Genomic DNA, 19,595 nt, shown 5'->3' on the forward strand with positions numbered 1-19,595 from the left:
CTTTTGGTTTTGTTCACTGTTTCCTTTGCTGTGCAAAAGCTTTTGATCTTGATAAAATCCCAATAGTTCATTTTTGCCCTTGCTTCCCTTGCCTTTGGTGATGTTCCTAGGAAGATGTTGCTGCGGCTGAGGTCGAAGAGGTTGCTGCCTGTGTTCTCCTCGAGGATTTTGATGGATTCCTTTCTCACATTGAGATCCTTCATCCATTTTGAGTCTATTTTCGTGTGTGGTGTAAGGAAATGATCCAATTTCATTTTTCTGCATGTGGCTGTCCAATTTTCCCAACACCATTTATTGAAGAGGCTGTCTTTTTTCCAGTGGACATTCTTTCCTGCTTTGTCGAAGATGAGTTGACCATAGAGTTGAGGGTCCATTTCTGGGCTCTCTATTCTGTTCCATTGATCTATGTGTCTGTTTTTGTGCAGTACCATGCTGTCTTGATGATGACAGCTTTGTAATAGAGCTTGAAGTCCGGAATTGTGATGCTACCAACTTTGGCTTTCTTTTTCAATATTCCTTTGGCTATTCGAGGTCTTTTCTGGTTCCATATAAATTTTAGGATTATTTGTTCCATTTCTTTGAAAAAAATGGATGGTACTTTGATAGGAATTGCATTAAATGTGTAGATTGCTTTAGGTAGCATAGACATTTTCACAATATTTATTCTTCCAATCCAGGAGCATGGAACATTTTTCCATTTCTTTGTGTCTTCCTCAGTTTCTTTCATAAGTTCTTTATAGTTTTCTGAGTATAGATTCTTAGTCTCTTTGGTTAGGTTTATTCCTAGGTATCTTATCGTTTTGGGTGCAATTGTAAATGGGATGGACTCCTTAATTTCTCTTTCTTCTGTCTTGTTGTTGGTGTAGAGAAATGCAACTGATTTCTGTGCATTGATTTTATATCCTGACACTTTACTGAATTGCTGGACAAGTTCTAGCAGTTTTGGAGTGGAGTCTTTTGGGTTTTCCACATAGAGTATCATATCATCTGCGAAGAGTGATAGTTTGACTTCTTCTTTGCCGATTTGGATGCCTTTAGTTTCCTTTTGTTGTCTGATTGCTGAGGCTAGGACTTCTAGTACTATGTTGAATAGCAGTGGTGATAACGGACATCCCTGCCGTGTTCCTGACCTTAGCGGAAAAGCTTTCAGTTTTTCTCCATTGAGAATGATATTTGCGGTGGGTTTTTCATAGATGGCTTTGATAATATTGAGGTATGTGCCGTCTATCCCTACACTTTGAAGAGTTTTGATCAGGAAGGGATGCTGTACTTTGTCAAATGCTTTTTCAGCATCTATGGAGAGTATCATATGGTTCTTGTTCTTTCTTTTATTAATGTGTTGTATCACATTGATTGATTTGTGGATGTTGAACCAGCCTTGCAGCCCTGGAATAAATCCCACTTGGTCGTGGTGAATAATCCTTTTAACGTACTGTTGAATCCTATTGGCTAGTATTTTGGCGAGAATTTTTGCATCTATGTTCATCAAGGATATTGGTCTGTAGTTCTCTTTTTTGTTGGGATCCTTGTCTGGTTTTGGGATCAAGGTGATGCTGGCCTCATAAAATGAGTTTGGAAGTTTTCCTTCTATTGCTATTTTTTGGAACAGTTTCAGGAGAATAGGAATTAGTTCTTCTTTAAATGTTTGGTAGAATTCCCCCGGGAAGCCGTCTGGCCCTGGGCTTTTGTTTGTTTGGAGATTTTTGATGACTGTTTCAATCTCCTTACTGGTTATGGGTCTGTTCAGGCTTTCTATTTCTTCCTGGTTCAGTTGTGGTAGTTTATATGTCTCTAGGAATGCATCCATTTCTTCCAGATTGTCAAATTTGTTGGCGTAGAGTTGCTCATAGTATGTTCTTATAATTGTCTGTATGTCTTTGGTGTTCGTTGTGATCTCTCCTCTTTCATTCATGATTTTATTTATTTGGGTCCTCTCTCTTTTCTTTTTGATAAGTCTGGCCAGGGGTTTATCAATCTTATTAATTCTTTCAAAGAACCAGCTCCTAGTTTCGTTGATTTGTTCTATTGTTTTTTTGGTTTCTATTTCATTGATTTCTGCTCTGATCTTTATGATTTCTCTTCTCCTGCTGGGTTTAGGGTTTCTTTCTTGTTCTTTCTCCAGCTCCTTTAGGTGTAGGGTTAGGTTGTGTACCTGAGACCTTTCTTGTTTCTTGAGAAAGGCTTGTACCGCTATATATTTTCCTCTCAGGACTGCCTTTGTTGTGTCCCACAGATTCTGAACCGTTGTGTTTTCATTATCATTTGTTTCCATTAATTTTTTCAATTCTTCTTTAATTTCCTGGTTGACCCATTCATTCTTTAGAAGGATGCTGTTTAGTCTCCATGTATTTGGGTTCTTTCCAAATTTCCTCTTGTTATTGAGTTCTAGCTTTAGAGCATTGTGGTCTGAAAATATGCAGGGAATGATCCCAATCTTTTGATACCGGTTGAGACTTGATTTAGGACCAAGAATGTGATCTATTCTGGAGAATGTTCCATGTGCACTAGAGAAGAATGTGTATTCTGTTGCTTTGGGATGAAATGTTCTGAATAGATCTGTGATGTCCATCTGGTCCAATGTGTCATTTAAGGCCTTGATTTCCTTGTTGAGCTTTTGCTTGGATGATCTGTCCATTTCAGTGAGGGGAGTGTTAAAATCCCCTACTATGATTGTATTCTTGTCGATGTGTTTCTTTGATTTTGTTATTAATTGGTTTATATAGTTGGCTGCTCCCACGTTAGGGGCATAGATATTTAAAATTGTTAGATCTTCTTGTTGGACAGTTCCTTTGAGTATGATATAGTGTCCTTCCTCATCTCTTATTATAGTCTTTGGCTTAAAATCTAATTGTTCTGCTATAAGGATTGCCACTCCTGCTTTCTTCTGATGTCCATTAGCATGGTAAATTCTTTTCCACCCCCTCACTTTAAACCTGGAGGTGTCTTCGGGTTTAAGATGAGTGTCTTGTAGGCAACATATAGATGGGTTTTGTTTTTTTATCCATTCTGATACCCTGTGTCTTTTGATTGGGGCATTTATCCCATTAACATTCAGGGTAAGTATTGAGAGATATGAATTTAGTGCCATTGTATTGCCTGTAAGGTGACTGTTATTGTTTATTGTCTCTTTCTTTCTGATCTACTACTTTTAGGGTCTCTCTTTGCTTAGAGGACCCCTTTCAATATTTCCTGTAGAGCTGGTTTGGTATTTGCAAATTCTTTCAGTTTTTGTTTGTCCTGGAAGCTTTTAATCTCTCCTTCTATTTTCAATGATAGCCTAGCTGGATATAGTATTCTTGGCTGCATGTTTTTCTCATTTAGTACTCTGAATATATCATGCCAGCTCTTTCTGGCCTGCCAGGTCTCTGTGGATAAATCTGCTGCCAATCTAATATTTTTACCATTGTACGTTACAGACTTCTTTTCCCGGGCTGCTTTCAGGATCTTTTCTTTGTCACTAAGACTTGTAAATTTTATTATTAGGTGACGGGGTGTGGACCTATTCTTATTGATTTTGAGGGGGGTTCTCTGAACCTCTTGAATTTTGATGCTTGTTCCCTTTGCCATATTGGGGAAATTCTCTCCAATAATTCTCTCCAATATACCTTCTGCTCCCCTCTCCGTTTCCTCTTCTTCTGGAATCCCAATTATTCTAATGTTGTTTCGTCTTATGGTGTCACTTATCTCTCGAATTCTCCCCTCGTGGTCCAGTAGCTGTTTGTCCCTCTTCTGCTCAGCTTCTTTATTCTCTGTCATTTGGTCTTCTATATCGCTAATTCTTTCTTCTGCCTCCTTCATCCTAGCAGTGAGAGCCTCCATTTTTGATTGCACCTCATTAATAGCTTTTTTCATTTCAACTTGGTTAGATTTTAGTTCTTTTATTTCTTCAGAAAGGGCTTTTATATCTCCCGAGAGGGTTGCTTTAATATCTTCCATGCCTTTTTCAAGCCCTGCTAGAACCTTGAGAATCATCATTCTGAACTCTATATCTGACATATTACCAATGTCTGTATTGATTAGGTCCCTAGCCTTTGGTACTGCCTCTTGTTCTTTTTTTTGTTGTGAATTTTTCCGCCTTGTCATTTTGTCCAGATAAGTTTATGAAGGAGCAAGTAAAATACTAAAAGGGTGGCAACAACCCCAGGAAAATATGCTTTAGCCAAATCAGAAGAGATCCCAAATTGTGAGGGGGGAGAAAGGAGATAAAAAGGGGTTCAAAAAGAAAAAAAGAAAAAAACAAAAAAACTATTTAAAAAAAGAAAGCCGATAAAGAAAAAATATAAAAAGAGGAAAAGTATATATATATATTAGATAAACTATTTAAAAAACGTTAAAAAAGAAAACGGTAAAAGTTAAAAATATTTAGCAGAAGAAGAGAAAAAGAAAAAGAAAAAAAGATTGAAAAAGAAAAAAAAAATTAAATTAACTGCAAGGCTAAAAAATCATGGGGAGAAAGCCAGGAGTTCCGTGCTTTGCTTTCTTCTCCTCTGGAATTCCGCCGCGCTCCTTGGTGTTGAAAATACACTCCTCGGTAGGTGAACTTGGTCCTGGCTGGGTTTCCCGTTGATCTTCTGGGGGAGGGGCCTGTTGTAGTGATTCTCAAGCGTCTTTGCCCCAGGCGGAGTTGCACTGCCCTTAGCCGGGGCCGCGCTGAGTAATCCACTGGGGTTTGCTTGGGTTTGCTTTAGGGAGCTTTTGTTCCCTGAGCGCTTTCTGTAGGGTTCCAGAGGACGGGAATGAAGATGGCGGCCTCCCGGTCTCCGGCCCGGAGGAGCCGAGAGCCCGGGGCCCCACTCCTCAGTGCGCCCTCAGAGAACAGCGCCCAATGACTCCCGTCACCCTGGCCTCTGGCCGCGCTCCGAGCTGACCGAGCCTGCGACCGGTTCAAGGCAACCCCGAGCTGAGAGTCACTCCTCCGCTCTGTCTCTGTAGCCGGCTTCCCCGCTCCAATTTCGGTAAGCTCTGGGACACTCAGACACCCCTGATCCTTCTGCGACCCTGCGGGACCTGAGGCCGCGCTGACCCCGCCTGGGCTTCACCCCAGTTAAGCCTCTGGAGCGATGTCCCTCAGCGGAACAGACTTTTAAAAGTCCTGATTTTGTGCTCCGTTGCTCCGCCGCTCGCCAGGAGCCGGCCCCTCCCCCCGCCGTCTATCTCCCCGTCGCTTTGGATTCACTTCTCCGCCAGTCCTACCTTTCAGATAGTGGTTGATTTTCTGTTTCTAGAATTGCTGTTCTTCTTCTCTTCAATCTCCCGTTGGATTTGTAGGTGTTTGCAATCTTTAGATAAGCTATTTATCTGATCTCCCGCTACCTGAAGTAGTCTCAGCTGCTACTTCTCCGCCATCTTGACTCCTCCCCCTGGAGGATATATATTTTTTAACCCAGAGATTGGGTAAAGAATATACATCCTTCCTCTTCCTTGGGGAAGTCAGTAGTTTTACTAGTTTCTATTCCTAGCACAGAGCAGTCCTGTCAATTTTCTGGATTCATGTAGAGATATGAAATCCAGCTTCATAATCCATCAAGTCTAGGTCATAGAGTTATTGAAACACCTCTTTGAACAGCTGGATTGCTGACATAACCATTCATAGTTCTGGCTTTAATTTCTCTTTTCATTTTTAATACCTGAGGATATTCCTTCCTTTCTCTTTATTTCTTCCATTGTTTCTTGGTTTCTTTTCTTTACCCTTTTCTTATTTCTTTTTAAGATTTGGTTAAATAGGGGTGCATGGGTGGCTCAGTGGGTTGGGCCTCTGCCTTCGGCTCAGGTCATGATCTCAGGGTCCTGGGATCGAGCCCCGCATCATGCTCTGCTCAGGAGGGAGTCTGCTTCCCTCTCTCCCTCTGTCTACCTCTCTGCCTACTTGTGATCTCTCTCTCTGTGTTAAATAAATAAAAATTTAAAAAATTTAAAGAAAGGATTTGGTTAAATATTTAAACTCCTTTTTTTTTCCTTTTCTCTCTTTTTTTTCTTTTTGATATATTTTAATCACCATTTCAATGTACTTCTAGCCAGAGTTTGGAAACTTCATCTTATTACGTTACTGTTTATGGGGAAATCTTCAGGCTTTAATAAAGAAAATGACCTTCCAAGTAAAAACAAGTCAGAGTAAATAAGTCAAGAAAGAGGAACAAAAGGCATATATAAGAAACAATGATAAGAAGTAAAACTAATAAAATATCTAAATTATTGATATTGCATTTGTGCATTTTAATGCAATTGTAAACCAAATGAAAATTCCTAAAATAGATTTCTCAAATAAAGTACATAGGATCTAAAACAACAACAAAATTAATAAAAATCTAAACTATATTCCAGGTAATTTAAAAGGAAAAAAATTTTTGTTTAGATCATTGACCTATTATTGATACAAAATTTTAACAGTGTTTTTGACCTCAGGACTTTTAGGACATCTTTATTGCCGTTAGGATATCTTTATTACCTTTGTTTTTGCCAATTTTTCATGTAAAAGACATGTAACAGTTCACTGTTGACTCTTTTTAAAAATAGAACTAATTACCAAGGAGAGAAATATACATATATAATACCATGGCTTAATTTTTAAAAAATTATCCTCTTTTTTTTTTCCAGAACAACTGTCAGCTTTATGATTATTAACATCTGTGGTTTGGGAGCCATGTCAAATATTTGAGATTTCCCAATTCATGGACTTTGGCTTCCTGTTTTGCCATTTACTTTGGCAGGTCAAGAAAAGTTTGCAATTCTTTACAGAGAGAGATAGACTATATGATGGCAGTTGGACAAATTTTATTTTTTCCCTAGTCTTCATGCATAAAAAATTGACCTGAATCTTTTTATATATTTTTTAGTCCTTGGCAGTCTTACTTTTATTTTGTTCATATGCTTTCTGAAATCCTGCATCCACTATGAGCAGAAGAGAGAAAGGAATTTGTTCATAATTATTCATTTGTCCAAATTGTTTCTCCGAAGCGGACTATGAGTTGCTTAGCTTTATTAGGGGGAAAAAAAATCAGCTTCAGCACATTCTGCCCATTCAGTACCAATTAGTCAAATACATGATTAACAGTTGTGTTTAGGCATTAGCAGCAAAAAAAAAAAAAAAAAAAAAAAAACCTAAAGATGTCTCATACACATTTAACTACTTTGTTTGGTTAGTGATTGTTTTTACTTGTTTATTGCTCTTTTCCCATCTTGGTCTCATCACGTCCAACAGGCTAGTTCCATTTTCCTTGTTTACCATTTTACCCCTTATCCCTGAAGTTGAAAGGCCAAGTGCACAAACACAGGACTTTTTTTTTTTTATTCCCAACCAACCACTGAACCATCATTTCCCTGCAAATAATTGGCTTAGGGAAGAAAAGGCAGAAAACAAAACAAGTTCATCATGTGCAGCTTGGTCTGACTACACCCCCTTTCAGAAAGCAGCCTGGGTAAGACACCCATCTAAGGAATAAATGAAGAAGTAGCAATAAGGAAATTTTAATTGTTCCTGTACACAAAAAGAGAACTGTGCGTTGACAGTGTTTCCAGAGTACTTTCCTAATTTTTCTGACAGTAAGTAAAGCTCCATTTTGTTGTGCTATGCCAAATATGTGGGGGGACACTCCTAGAAATCAGTCTATTTTTCAGAGGTTTCCAAACACTCATATGTATTATATTCTTCAATATAAGACCTAATGATAAAGTTTTTCTCTTTATTCCCCACCGACTTTTATTGTGTAGATACAACAACAGAATATAGGAAAATAGTAAAATTTGCTTCTCTACTAGCTGGGGAAGAATTGTCTGAATATTTTGTTATGCAAATCTAAAATAATTTAATTCTGAATATTAGAAAAACTGAAAAAAATAATCTCTGTTGGCTTATTTGCAAACATTTGGGCAAAATTACTTTCCATGTGATGCCTGTCTTTCTTCTTTCTTTCTTTCTTGCTTTCTTCTTACTTGGTCATTTTTCCTCAGTTATTTAGGTCCTTCTGAATTCGGAAAATTGATATGAGTTGGGTTTTTTGGTGTCTCACAATCAAGTTTCAGCTAGTTGGAGTCTGGATTCAGCTAGTTGAGACTAGAGCTGTTCAGTTTAATCTGGAAGGTAGTACTATAGGAGAACAGTTCATTGAGGTTACATCTAATGGACATAATTAATTATTCAAACGAATTTAATTAATCAGAATGTTGATTAATTTGGTTGGCTCTGGCATTTCTATTTAAATACAAAGAACAAAAATTTATTATTAATCAGATGAGAAATGATTCAGTTACTCTATTCATATAGTTGAATTTCTGTTGTAAAAGGTAAGAAAATGTGAAGAATCTTATAGGTTTTAAAATCTAATGATATATTTTCCATTGTTGCACTCAGTATTTCTGTAAAAATTGTAAGACTGGCCACTATCTCCCCACCATTACCCACTCTCCCAAATAGCTTATTATGAGTAAAATTTTACAGTCATGTGGTATTAAAATAATATTTTAAATACATTTTTTTTGTTGTTCTTAAAGGTAGGGAATGTTTTCCCCCAAAATATGATCAAGATTTTTCTTTTCTTCCCCACTCTCCAAGGTTTTTCTTATTACATTTATTTGTCTAGTTTATGTTCTACCTTGTTTACCTTTTCCTTGTTTTTAAATGATAGGCTAAATGCATATGAAACAGAAAAGTGTGTATCAGCAAACTCAAGCACTTCTGTACAAGAATTTTCTTCAGAAATGGAGAATGAAAAGAGAGAGTTTATTGGTATGTTTGAAACTCTACCTCTTTCTGCAGCTCACATCATTCTTGTATTTTACTGTCAAATGATGCTCTTATTTTATATTTTAAGTAGAGACTGGATTTATTGTTTTTAAGGTTGCCTCCCATCGTACGTGTTGAACCAAGAGATGAAACATAATGTAGCATTGCAAAAACTAAAAATATTACTCACTTTTTTTAAAGAATAAGTGAAAATTTAATTGTATGGTAAATTATAGCAACTATTAAAGCTGCTACCATATGTAATAAAGTTAGAGTAAGGAAATAATAAAAAGGATGGCTGACAGTCTGACAAATTTTAATTTGGGGGACTTATTTTCAAAGCCATGGATTTTATACACAGAGATTATTTCCAAGAATTATGACCAAGTAACACCACCGATGGTCAGTTCGCATTAGGTAGGTAGGCTTTCTACAGGTAATAACCCCAGATCTCAGGGGGCTGAGCTCAGCAAAAATTTATTTTTCCCTCTGCTCATAGTCTAAATAACATTGGCAGTGAAACTGAAGTAGGTCTGGTAGGTGAAGGAGTCTCCTCCACACAGCCATTTAGGAACCCAGCCTTCTTCACGCAGGGACACTGCCATCTCCCCAGGCCTTAGAGACCTCCTCTGGATACTCTGCATCCAGTCAGGTGGCCCAAAGTATGGGGGGATCTGGGTGGCTCAGTCGTTTGAATGTCCGGCTCTTGATTTCAGTTCAGGTCATGATCTCAGGGTCATAGGATTGAGCCCCTAGTGGGCTCTGTGCTCGGTGGAGACCCTGCTTAAGGGTCTCACCCTCTCCCCCACTCTCCATTAGTCCCTTCCCACCCCCACACTCTCTCTCTAAAATAAATACATAAATCTTAAAAAAAAAAAAAAAAGATCAGGAAGTACAGGGACTGAGATAGAATATAGAAGGTTGTGCATGATTCCTTGAGCCAGGCCTTGAAGGGGTGCATAGCATTTCTGCCCACATTCCATTGGCTAGAACTCAATCACTTGGTCCTGCTTAATTTCCAGAAGCTGGGAATGATGTCTAGCACTGTGCTAAGCCGGAAGAGATTACCGATATTGGTGAGCTAATAGGCAGTCTCTCCTACTCAGTTTCTTTTCATGTTCTTTGATTTCCAATACAAGAATGTGACAACTGACAAAAATGTTGCTATTTGCCACCATGAATTCTGTCTGGGATAGTCTGTGTCTTATAGACTGTAAAGTCAGATGCCCATGCCTAAGAATTGCCATCCTTTTAGTCACTCTGTTAGTTTCTGTGATGGCATCTGCGGTAGTTCATGATTTAATGCAAATTTTAGTTCTAGTGTTGGAGAATAATATACATGGCAATGATCTCAGTATGCATCTTTTGTTGGGTTCCCTTTGCTCTGAAAAGCAGAGAACAAAGTGGCAAATTGGAATTTGTCTTCAACAGTTCTTTGGTATTGACTGAACTTTTTAAGGGAATATCATCTGAATTCATTCTTTTTTCCTCTGTTATAGGAATGGGCACTCCCAATACTTCTAGGGCTATACATGGGACTATTTTCACATTTCAGAGAAAATATGTATTTCCCTGAATTGCCTCCTCAAGATCTGGGAAGGGCAGATCATGTTAATAACTCTATAGCTATTGTATACACACCTGTCTCTGATCTAACCCAGGAGGTAATGAATAAAACAGCATTTGCACTTTTGAAAGGTAGGTGTACTAATGGCAATAAAGAATTACTGACATTATTTTACATCTTTTTTGATATAATGTAACTGTGTTTAATTTGAACTTACAGTGATCTATTATGCGAATTATTTAGGTATCATGATTAGCTTTTTCTTTCTCTCATAACAAGTAGCCTTGTAAACCCTTTCAGCTTAATGGGACTCCAGTTTAGGGTGTTCTACATTTCTACTGGAATTTACCTAAAACAATAAATTTATAGTTTCAGATTTGTAGCATAGAGTCTAGGAGAACACATCATTTGTGGGTGCAGATGTTCTTAACATGGAAAATCAGTGATTAAGATTGATAACTCAGGAAAAACATCTAAGTAAGAGAAATGAAGTCATGGTTATTAAACAGTAATTTCAGAACCATGAACAGTAAAGATGGATAATCTCAAGATATCCTATCCACATTTGGTATACTTTGTAAACATCTTTAAAGACTTTCATTCTAAATGAAGTCATTATGTAACTGAGATAACTATGGTAAAATGTGTATTTCACTCATGGGCAAGTGGGTGCAGTTTGGCTGTCTACTCTCTAATCCTTGATTCCTAACAGGTAACATTGCTGGCTGTTAGGGTCACTGTGCATGCGGTCTTAGTTTCCTCACAAGGCAAAGCTCAGTTGATGTGTCTTTGCTTCAGGAAATCTGACATCTGAAATCCCTTGACTGTATAATAACTTCTCCAATTAGCTCTATTTTTGTATCCCAATTCTCCAACACATACTTACCCTAGTGTCATATTTTTATAGACCTGAAACTTGCCGTAATACTTGCCATTATTAAAAGAAAACACTAAATTCTCATGCATGTCTCCTGATTCTAGAATCTAAAACACTAAAAAAAAAAAAAAAAACCCAAACAAAACAAAAACCACCTGCTTGTCTTTTGGGATCAGTTTAATTTAAATGGAAAATGATTTTAGTTTAATTCCAGCGAAAAATATTTGATGACACAGTTGGATATCATATCCCATTGTGGTAAAACTTTGTATAACCCTTCATGTCTATTTTCACCTTGTCATTCACAGAAAGAAAGATCGTTGGAGTACTGAACCAAAAATCCATGGATAAAATACTTCTAGACAATATCACAGACATCGCGGGAATTGTCTTCAATGACACTTTCTCTTATAAGTTAAAATTTTTTCAGGGATATTACATTCCATTTTTGAAGGAAGATCTTTTTGCAGGTGACTTTCCATATAAAATGGCACTTTTCATGTTTTTAACATAAGGGATAGGTCAGGATGGGCAACAGAGATGTTTTTGAGAGAACCTGAGAAAATAGAGAAAGCACATTTTATTGCCAAACTTATTCCAAGGTCAGTCCTATCTTCCCACTAGAAGATGACTCTTAAAACATTATTGAAGTGTTGTGAAGTGTGTAAACCTGGCGATTCGCAGACCTGTACCCCTGGGGATAAAAATATATGTTTATAAAGCTGTAAAAAAAAAAAAAGAAAGAAAGGATGAATCCCCAAGTTTTGTAGCAACATGGACGGGACTGGAAGAGATTATGCTGAGTGAAATAAGTCAAGCAGAGAGAGTCAATTATCATATGGTTTCACTTATTTGTGGAGCATAACAAATAGCATGGAGGACAAGGGGAGATGGAGAGGAGAAGGGAGTTGAGGGAAATTGGAAGGGGAGGTGAACCATGAGAGACTATGGACTCTGAAAAACGATCTGAGAATTTTGAAGGGGTGGGGGGTGGGAGGTTGGGGGCACCAGGTGGTGGGTATGGTAGAGGGCACGGATTGCATGGAGCACTGGGTGTGGTGCAAAAATAATGAATACTGTTATGCTGAAAAAAATAAAAAAATTAAAAAAAAAAAACAAAAACATTATTGAATCATCTAATGTAAAGTGAATGCGTAGGTGAAAGTTACAGAGAGTGATGAAGACTGAGAGGTCCTAGCCTCAGCTGAAGTTCAGGTTCACAGGAAAGGCAGGCATTGAACAGTAATGACAAGTGCAAGAAAAAGGTGCTGAGGGCAGGAGACTTAGACCAGATGTTCCTCATAGGCTGTGGGATTAGAGAAGTCCTGCCTGGCAAAGTGAGGTTTCAACTAATGAGAAGGAATAGCACATAGGGGGAGGGTGCTAAAGGCAGTGTATTTCAGAGAGAGGAAGTGCTGGTGTAAAGGGCTTGGGGTGACAACAGGCATCTGTTAGTATATTTGGAAGAAGAGCTGTTTAGCTGAACAGAGAACACAAACAGGAATGGGGCTGAAGTTACCCCAGGCCTAGATCTTGTGATGTCCTGCAAAGCTAGGGTGATGGAGGGCTGTGGTGGTTCTTTAATCAGGGCAGAGAAGTGATAACTCTCCCAGGCCTACGGGAGCTCTCTGGATATAGCCCAGAGAATGGATTGCAGAGGGGTCAGGGAGAATGCAAGGAAACATACCAGGGAGCCAATGGCGGCTTGGACCAGAGTGGAGGCAACTGAGGAGAGGAAATGGTTTTGAGGACCTTTTTGGAAGCAGAATTGATATGGCTAATAGAGTTGGTTGTTTTCCATTCATTCACTGGGTGTCCACTCTGTGTCCTGCACTGTTCTGGTCCTGAGGATGGAAATGACTGAAACATAGAGCCTCCTTGCCTGAATCGCTCCAGTGAGGGACAGGGAGTGGGGCAAAAACAATGCCCTCGGCCAGGGGCTGATACAACCACCAAGTAAAATAGAGCAGACTTAGAAGACAGAGCCTGAATGCTTTTTTAGATGTTGTTACTTACGGTAGCCAGGAAAGACCTCTGTGCTGAATTTGCTTCTGAGAAGAGATAAGGGTAGAGGGAAAGAGTGAGCCATGGATCCATCTGTAGGGAGAACATATGAGCAAAACAGGTTGTAGCATTAGGATGCATTTAGCATTTTGAGACAGAGCAAGGAATCTAGCATGGTTGGAGCAGAGTGTTTGCTTTCATCGTCTTTTTATTTTCTAAGACTTTTATGGAAGCTACGGTCTCCATGAATAAAGTTGCCTCCGTAAGAATTTTCATTTGCTCCTCTTTTTTTCTATGTGTCTGTAAGTTCTGACTGGTAGAGCCTCCTCTAGACTGATTTCTCTTGGACTCTTATTTTTTATTCTTGAATTGCTTTCACCTGATAATGTTGGTTATGCTCTTCTTTGGGCTCGTAGCTCATTGCTGGAATCTGGATGATGATGAGCATTCCTGTTCTCTGTCCAAATACTGGAGTAGTGGATTTGTGGCTTTACAAGCTGCAATTAATGCTGCTATTATACAGGTAACGAAAGTTCTAAAGTTAATGTAAGCTAATTCCATAGGCATCCAGGTTGTGATGAAAGATGACATGTATTCAGGTTTTCCTGTTTATATAATGAAATTGAGGCACCTGGGTGGCTCAGTTGGTTAAGCGGCTGCCTTCGACTCAGGTCATGATCCGGGAGTCCCGGGATCCAGTCCCTCATCGGGCTCCCAGCTCTGTGGGGAGTCTGCTTCTCCCTCCGACCTTCTCCCCTCTCACACTCTCACTTTCTCTCTCTCAAATAAATAAATAAAATCTTTAAACAAAACAAAACAAAAAACATATGCTGAAATTGGATTTAGGCAAAGGAACACATTGTTTTTGTTTTTAACTTTAAATTTTCAAGTAGTTCCAGAATGACAAGAAATTGCAGACACAATGTTCAGGGAGGTCCCTGTACCCTTCACACAGTGTCTCTTGTTATATCTTGCATAACCACAGAATAATATTAAAATCGGGAAATTGATATTGCTATAATCTCCATAGCTTAATCAGATTTCACCAGTTTCTATTTTTTTTTATTAAAGATTTTGTTTATTTATTTGACAGAGAGAAATCACAAGTAAGCAGAGAGGCAGGCAGAGAGAGAGGAGGAAGCAGGCTCCCTGCTGAGCAGAAAGCCCGATGTGGGGCTTGAACCCAGGACCTGGGATCATGACCTGAGCCGAAGGCAGCGGCTTAACCCACTGAGCCACTCAGGCGCCCCCGCCAGTTTCTTTTTTTTAAATAATGATTTTGCTTGTTTAAACCCTACTGCAGATCACAACAAATCACTCTGTGGTGGAAGAGTTGATGTCGATTACTGCTGTAAATATGAAGACTCTACCTTTTATGTATAAAGACGTTCTTCAAAAGGAGCTGTTTCTTTTCTACTGCCTGCTTTACTTTTTCCCGTTTATATATTTTGTATCACTCAATGTTACAAAAGAGAGAAAAAAGTGCAAGGATTTTATGAAAATAATGGGTCTGCAAGAATCAGCCTTCTGGTGAGTGCAAATGAACAATCAGAAATTTGGAAGCAGTAAAAATGTGTTATTATTTCACAGCATTACAGTTAAGCTCGGCACATTGGCTATTTTTTCTTTTGTGCTGATTCTTTGATTTACTCCTTTTAAAATTTTGTTACGCAAAATAGCGATTATGATTTGCTGAGCACTTTTCCCACGCCAAAGTATGTTACGCTAATGCTATGATCGAGGTTCCAGGAAGATCAAAGAGGGTAAAAGAGATGCCCAATATCAAATGGAAGATGTGTTCCAGAGCTGGGACTCCAACCCAGCTGCCCGGATTGCAACTCTCCTGCTTCGTCTGCCCACAGTTATCATTTGATTTCTCCACACCTCCTCACGTTGAAAAAGTATGACCCTATAATGGCTAGCTTATGTTCAGAGGTTTGGTCATGAGGGATATATATATATTTTTTAAGATTTTATTTATTTGACAGACAGAGATCACAAGTAGGCAGAGAGGCAGGCAGAGAGAAGGGAGGGGAAGCAGGCTCCCTGCTGAGCAGAGAGCCCCATGCAGGGCTCAATCCCAGGACGCTGGGATTACGACCCAAACCGAAGGCAGAGGATTGTATTTTTTGCAGCACTTAAATGCCATATGTTGAAAATGTGGCCAGCACATACAGCACTTAGGATGGCATATAAGAATGGCTTAATAAGAACATTTGCTTCCTATATTGTTATATTTGTATCTTGCTTCATTCACAAATGAGTTCAATGATTTTTAAATATATTTAAATATATGTATATTTATGTATATATCTATCTGTCTACATGTATTTTTATTACAATAAAAACAAGTAATTGAGGAGTAGAAACAAGGACCTAACAAAATGATAATAAGGTAAGACTAGCAGGTAAAAATGCAGATCAATGTGAGCTCTAAGCTTCCAAGAGGCCAAAGCAGAGAATTCTGCAACGCAGTCAGTTACAAAATCCATGTTATCCAGGAAAAGGAAAAAAAAAAGAAAAATAATCTATTTTACCCCCAAAGAAGCTTAACATTTTCAACATTGAATCCTAGACGATATTTCTTTGTATAGTACCCATATCAAGAAAAATAGTGTTTGTGGGGCACCTGGGTGGCTCAGTGGGTTAAACCCTCTGCTTTCGGCTCAGGTCATGATCCCAGGGTCCTGGGATCAAGTCTCACATCGGGCTCTCTGCTCAGCAGGGAGCCTGCTTCCCTTCCTCTCTCTCTGCCTGCCTCTCTGCCTACTTGTGATCTCTGTCAAATAAATAAATAAAATCTTTAAAAAAAAAGGAAAGAAAATTAGTGCTTATGAATATGGAGTCGACTATCTGGAATGGATAAGGAACTATTTGCAAGCCACATGTTCTCTGAAATAAAATTACAGTCTAGGAAATTTTAAATTTTCTATAAAGTGTATTTGGTTAAAGGAGGGAGTTTTGATTCTATTATACCGTAATCATGAAGTAGAAAAAAGAGGAAACATTTTCTGAAATGAAAAAGGAAGGAGAAAATTGGTTTGCAGTGGAACTTTAGCAAATGCAAAGGAATGAATGGAGTCTGTTTGGAGGAAAAAGCAGGGTGGGGGGGGGAGTCTGTGTAAAGAGGACTATTTTTCAGTCCAGTGAATATCCTATGGGGCAGCATCCTTACAGTCTCCTGAGAATAGGTAGGCACAAGTCAACTCTAGATTAAAATCACAAAGGTATTGGATATTTAGATGTGGGTTCATTCTCAGGATAAATACTTCCTCCTATGCATGTAACCTAAATTTAGCAAAATGAATTTATATGTCCTTAAAACCAAGAGGGAAAAAATCTGAAATATTTTTATTAAGTATAGGGTGTCTATTGGAAATAAATTTTATGGCAGCCTTTTTTAAAGTAATGTAATAAATGTGAAGTGCATGAGAATTTCTGAGTTACTTTGTTAAATTACTTTATGTGATGTCTGAATTACTGTGTTTTTATCATGAAGGTTTTTATTGCTTTATTAACATCTCCCCCCACCCCACACTCTGCAATGAGTTCCCTTTTCTAGGTAATGTTTTAAGTTCCTTTATGTGTTAATTCTCCTACTCCATAGATTTTCAATTCCTACCTATAGTAGTTCCCTTCTGTACTCAGGAAGTGGATTCTGCAGAATGCCATATGCTTTCCAAAAATGCTGATGTTTCAAACAAAGGCTGAATCACTGTAATGACATGACCTTTAAAAAGAAGTTGAATAAGCAGTAATTAAACCTGTTGTACTGGGACATGTTGATGCAAGTTCCTGGTTTTAATAGTATCGCTATTTTTTTCAGCTGTTGAATTCTCATTTAGTTAGGCAATTTTATGTAGAGGAAGGAGCTGTGAACTAGGAAGGGCTGCAACAAATCTTAATTTTGTTATTGATATACTTTGTTGACCCTGAAAAGGCCCATTAAGTACAATATGAACTACAGTTTACTTATCTGGAAAATGAGAGGCTTGGACTCAAACACCCTGCAGGCTTGTTAGATCCAAGACTGAATACTATTTCTTAATAACTACCTCATAAACATGTGAACACCAGCACATCTAAACCAAAGCAGTGTGAACACTGAAGGGCATACCATTATTTATATCAGTTTAAGAAAGAAATCATAAATAAGAATAGCAATAATAGGATGGGCTTTATGGAGTTATAAAATTTCAATTTTCTACTATTAGGGAGAGTGGAGGTCCCACTAGCTGAGATCCTCAAAAATGTTCAAATTATCATCTGCCCCCAATGCTTCCATGGTTCCTGATTGATCAGTAGCTGTTATATTTCCTGCCACATCTACAATTAGAATATCTCAGTAATATGTGATAGCACTAAACACACAAAAACTTATTCTCTTCAATTTAGCCATTACGCTTTAGAGAAATTTTTGTGCTTTTTCCAAAAAAGATACATACAAGGATGTTCTTTTTTCTTTTCTTTCTTTCTTTCTTTCTTTTCTTTTTTTTTTTTTTTTTAAATTAATGTCAGAGGCAGAATTCAGTGCTTCATCAGTTGCATATAACACCCAGGACTCATTCCACTCATGCCCTCCTTAACAAACCCTCAGTTTGTTTCCTAGAGTTCAGTGCCTCTTCTGGTGTGCCTCCCTCTCAATTTTCACCTTATTTTGTTTTTCTTTCCTAAGTGCAAGCGTGTTCTTAACAACCATGCACCAGAAATAAAAATTGGAAACAACCTGAAAAATGTCTATGATGAGGAAAACTTTGGGTTATATTCAGACAATGAAATATTACACAGCAATGTATAACATTGTTAACGGCAAGCAGCAGAAGGACACATACAAAATGATACAATTTATGTAGCATTCATCCTATTTATACAATATGTGAGCACAGAGCTGATGCCTAGCCAGTAGATAGCCGTACAGCCATGCCAGTGTGGTTGATTAGTAATACTGTAGTTACTAATCTAGGTGGCAAGTAGAAGGGTAAATATTGTGCTGTTCTTTAGATATTTTTGTATGTTTCAAATATTTCATAATGAAGTTGAAATCATTGAAATAACTTTTTGTCTTTTTTTTTAGGCTCTCCTACGGCTTAATCTATGCTACCTTCATCTTCATTATTTCCATAATGATTACAGTTATTATAACATCTACCCAAATTATAGTCATGACGGGCTTCATGGTCATATTTACACTCTTTTTCTTATATGGCTTATCTTTGGTAAGTTCATACATGTATTACCACATTCTCTCTTTTAGATCTTAGCTATCTGTAGCAAAAAATAATTTCTCTGGAGGTTACTACAGTTATTTCCTTCATGTCTAGTGTGTGTGTGTTTGCTTCAGAAAGTCTATGAGTGTGCGAAAATGATGTAAATAAAATTGGACCTCTCTTTTGCATAAAGGTCTGAATTAATGTATGATGCATCAAAGAGAAAAAAAATTCTGATTCTGAAAATATTTTGACTCTAAGGCTTTTCTTTTCTTTTTTTTAATCTTATTTATTTATTTATCAGAGAGAGAGAGAGAGAGAGAGAGAGAGCAAGAGCACAAGCAGGCAGGCAGAGGCAGAGAGAGAAGCAGCCTCCCCGCTGAGCAAGGAGCCCAATGCAGGACTTGACCCCCGGACCCTGGGATCATGACCAGAGCTGAAAGCAGCAGCTTAACCAACTAAGCCACCCAGGTGTCCCAACTCTAAGGCTTTTCTAGAATATTTTAGTGAGGATGCCCTTGAGGGGTGGACCCATCTCCTTTCCCCAAAGTTCTCTGTAACGTGGAGGCTTTCACAGTATCTCCCTCTGACACTCCCCCTTGTCCTCACTCCCCATGTCATGCCTCTTCCTTCTTCTAAAACAGGAGCCTCTAAATTCTGCAGACGGTACATAGATGCTCTTTGTTAATACATTAAAAAGGTTCTCTCAGTGTTTCCAGGTCTGCATATCTATTCTTTTCCCAACTCTCAGACAGCTTTTCCCCTGCCCTTTCTTTAACAACAAAAGCCCAGTAGCTGAGGAGGGCAAAAAAGGATTCTCTTTACAAAAGCGTTGAGGCAAGAGCTGATCATTGTTATACATAAATATTTTCATCACTGTCTCACTGATAAATACTTGTGATGTAAAGATCCAGGTTTTTTTGTGCTGCCAATTCTCGGTGAACTAAATCTGTTGAACGACCAGATTATCTTCTCTCTCTCTTTCAGATTGCTCTAACGTTCCTGATGAGCGTGTTGTTAAAGAAAACTCTCCTCACCAATTTGGTTATGTTTCTCCTCAATATCTTTTGTGGGGGTGTGGGATTCACTGTGTATTATAGACAACTTCCTTCCTCTCTGGAGTGGATTTTGAGCTTTTGTAGCCCTTTTGCCTTCACTGCTGGAATGAGTAAGGTAAGAACATAGTTAATTCGTTTATTACTGAACTTTCAAAAGAATTTG

At 38.3% G+C, this 19,595-nt stretch overlaps 1 protein-coding gene across 3 annotated transcripts in view; it reads left to right on the forward strand.

Moving 5' to 3' along the window:
* Positions 1 to 19,595, forward strand: part of LOC125087310 (ATP-binding cassette sub-family A member 6-like) — an 83,843-nt gene that overhangs the window by 14,443 nt on the left and 49,805 nt on the right. Inside the window, exons 1-8 of one of the 3 annotated variants that reach the window (XM_047707500.1) lie at positions 7,343 to 7,539; positions 8,622 to 8,722; positions 10,219 to 10,417; positions 11,472 to 11,633; positions 13,584 to 13,690; positions 14,471 to 14,697; positions 18,242 to 18,383; positions 19,362 to 19,547. In XM_047707500.1, the coding sequence (XP_047563456.1) occupies positions 8,627 to 8,722; positions 10,219 to 10,417; positions 11,472 to 11,633; positions 13,584 to 13,690; positions 14,471 to 14,697; positions 18,242 to 18,383; positions 19,362 to 19,547 (1,119 nt within the window). In that variant the 5' untranslated portion in view covers positions 7,343 to 7,539; positions 8,622 to 8,626. Of the gene's footprint in view, positions 1 to 7,342; positions 7,540 to 8,621; positions 8,723 to 10,218; positions 10,418 to 11,471; positions 11,634 to 13,583; positions 13,691 to 14,470; positions 14,698 to 18,241; positions 18,384 to 19,361; positions 19,548 to 19,595 lie in introns of those variants that run through there. The other 2 variants (XM_047707501.1, XM_047707503.1) reach the window with 2 other exon arrangements.

This window comes from Lutra lutra, chromosome 16 (assembly GCF_902655055.1).
Source record: "Lutra lutra chromosome 16, mLutLut1.2, whole genome shotgun sequence".
NCBI classification, from domain to species: Eukaryota; Metazoa; Chordata; class Mammalia; order Carnivora; family Mustelidae; genus Lutra; species Lutra lutra.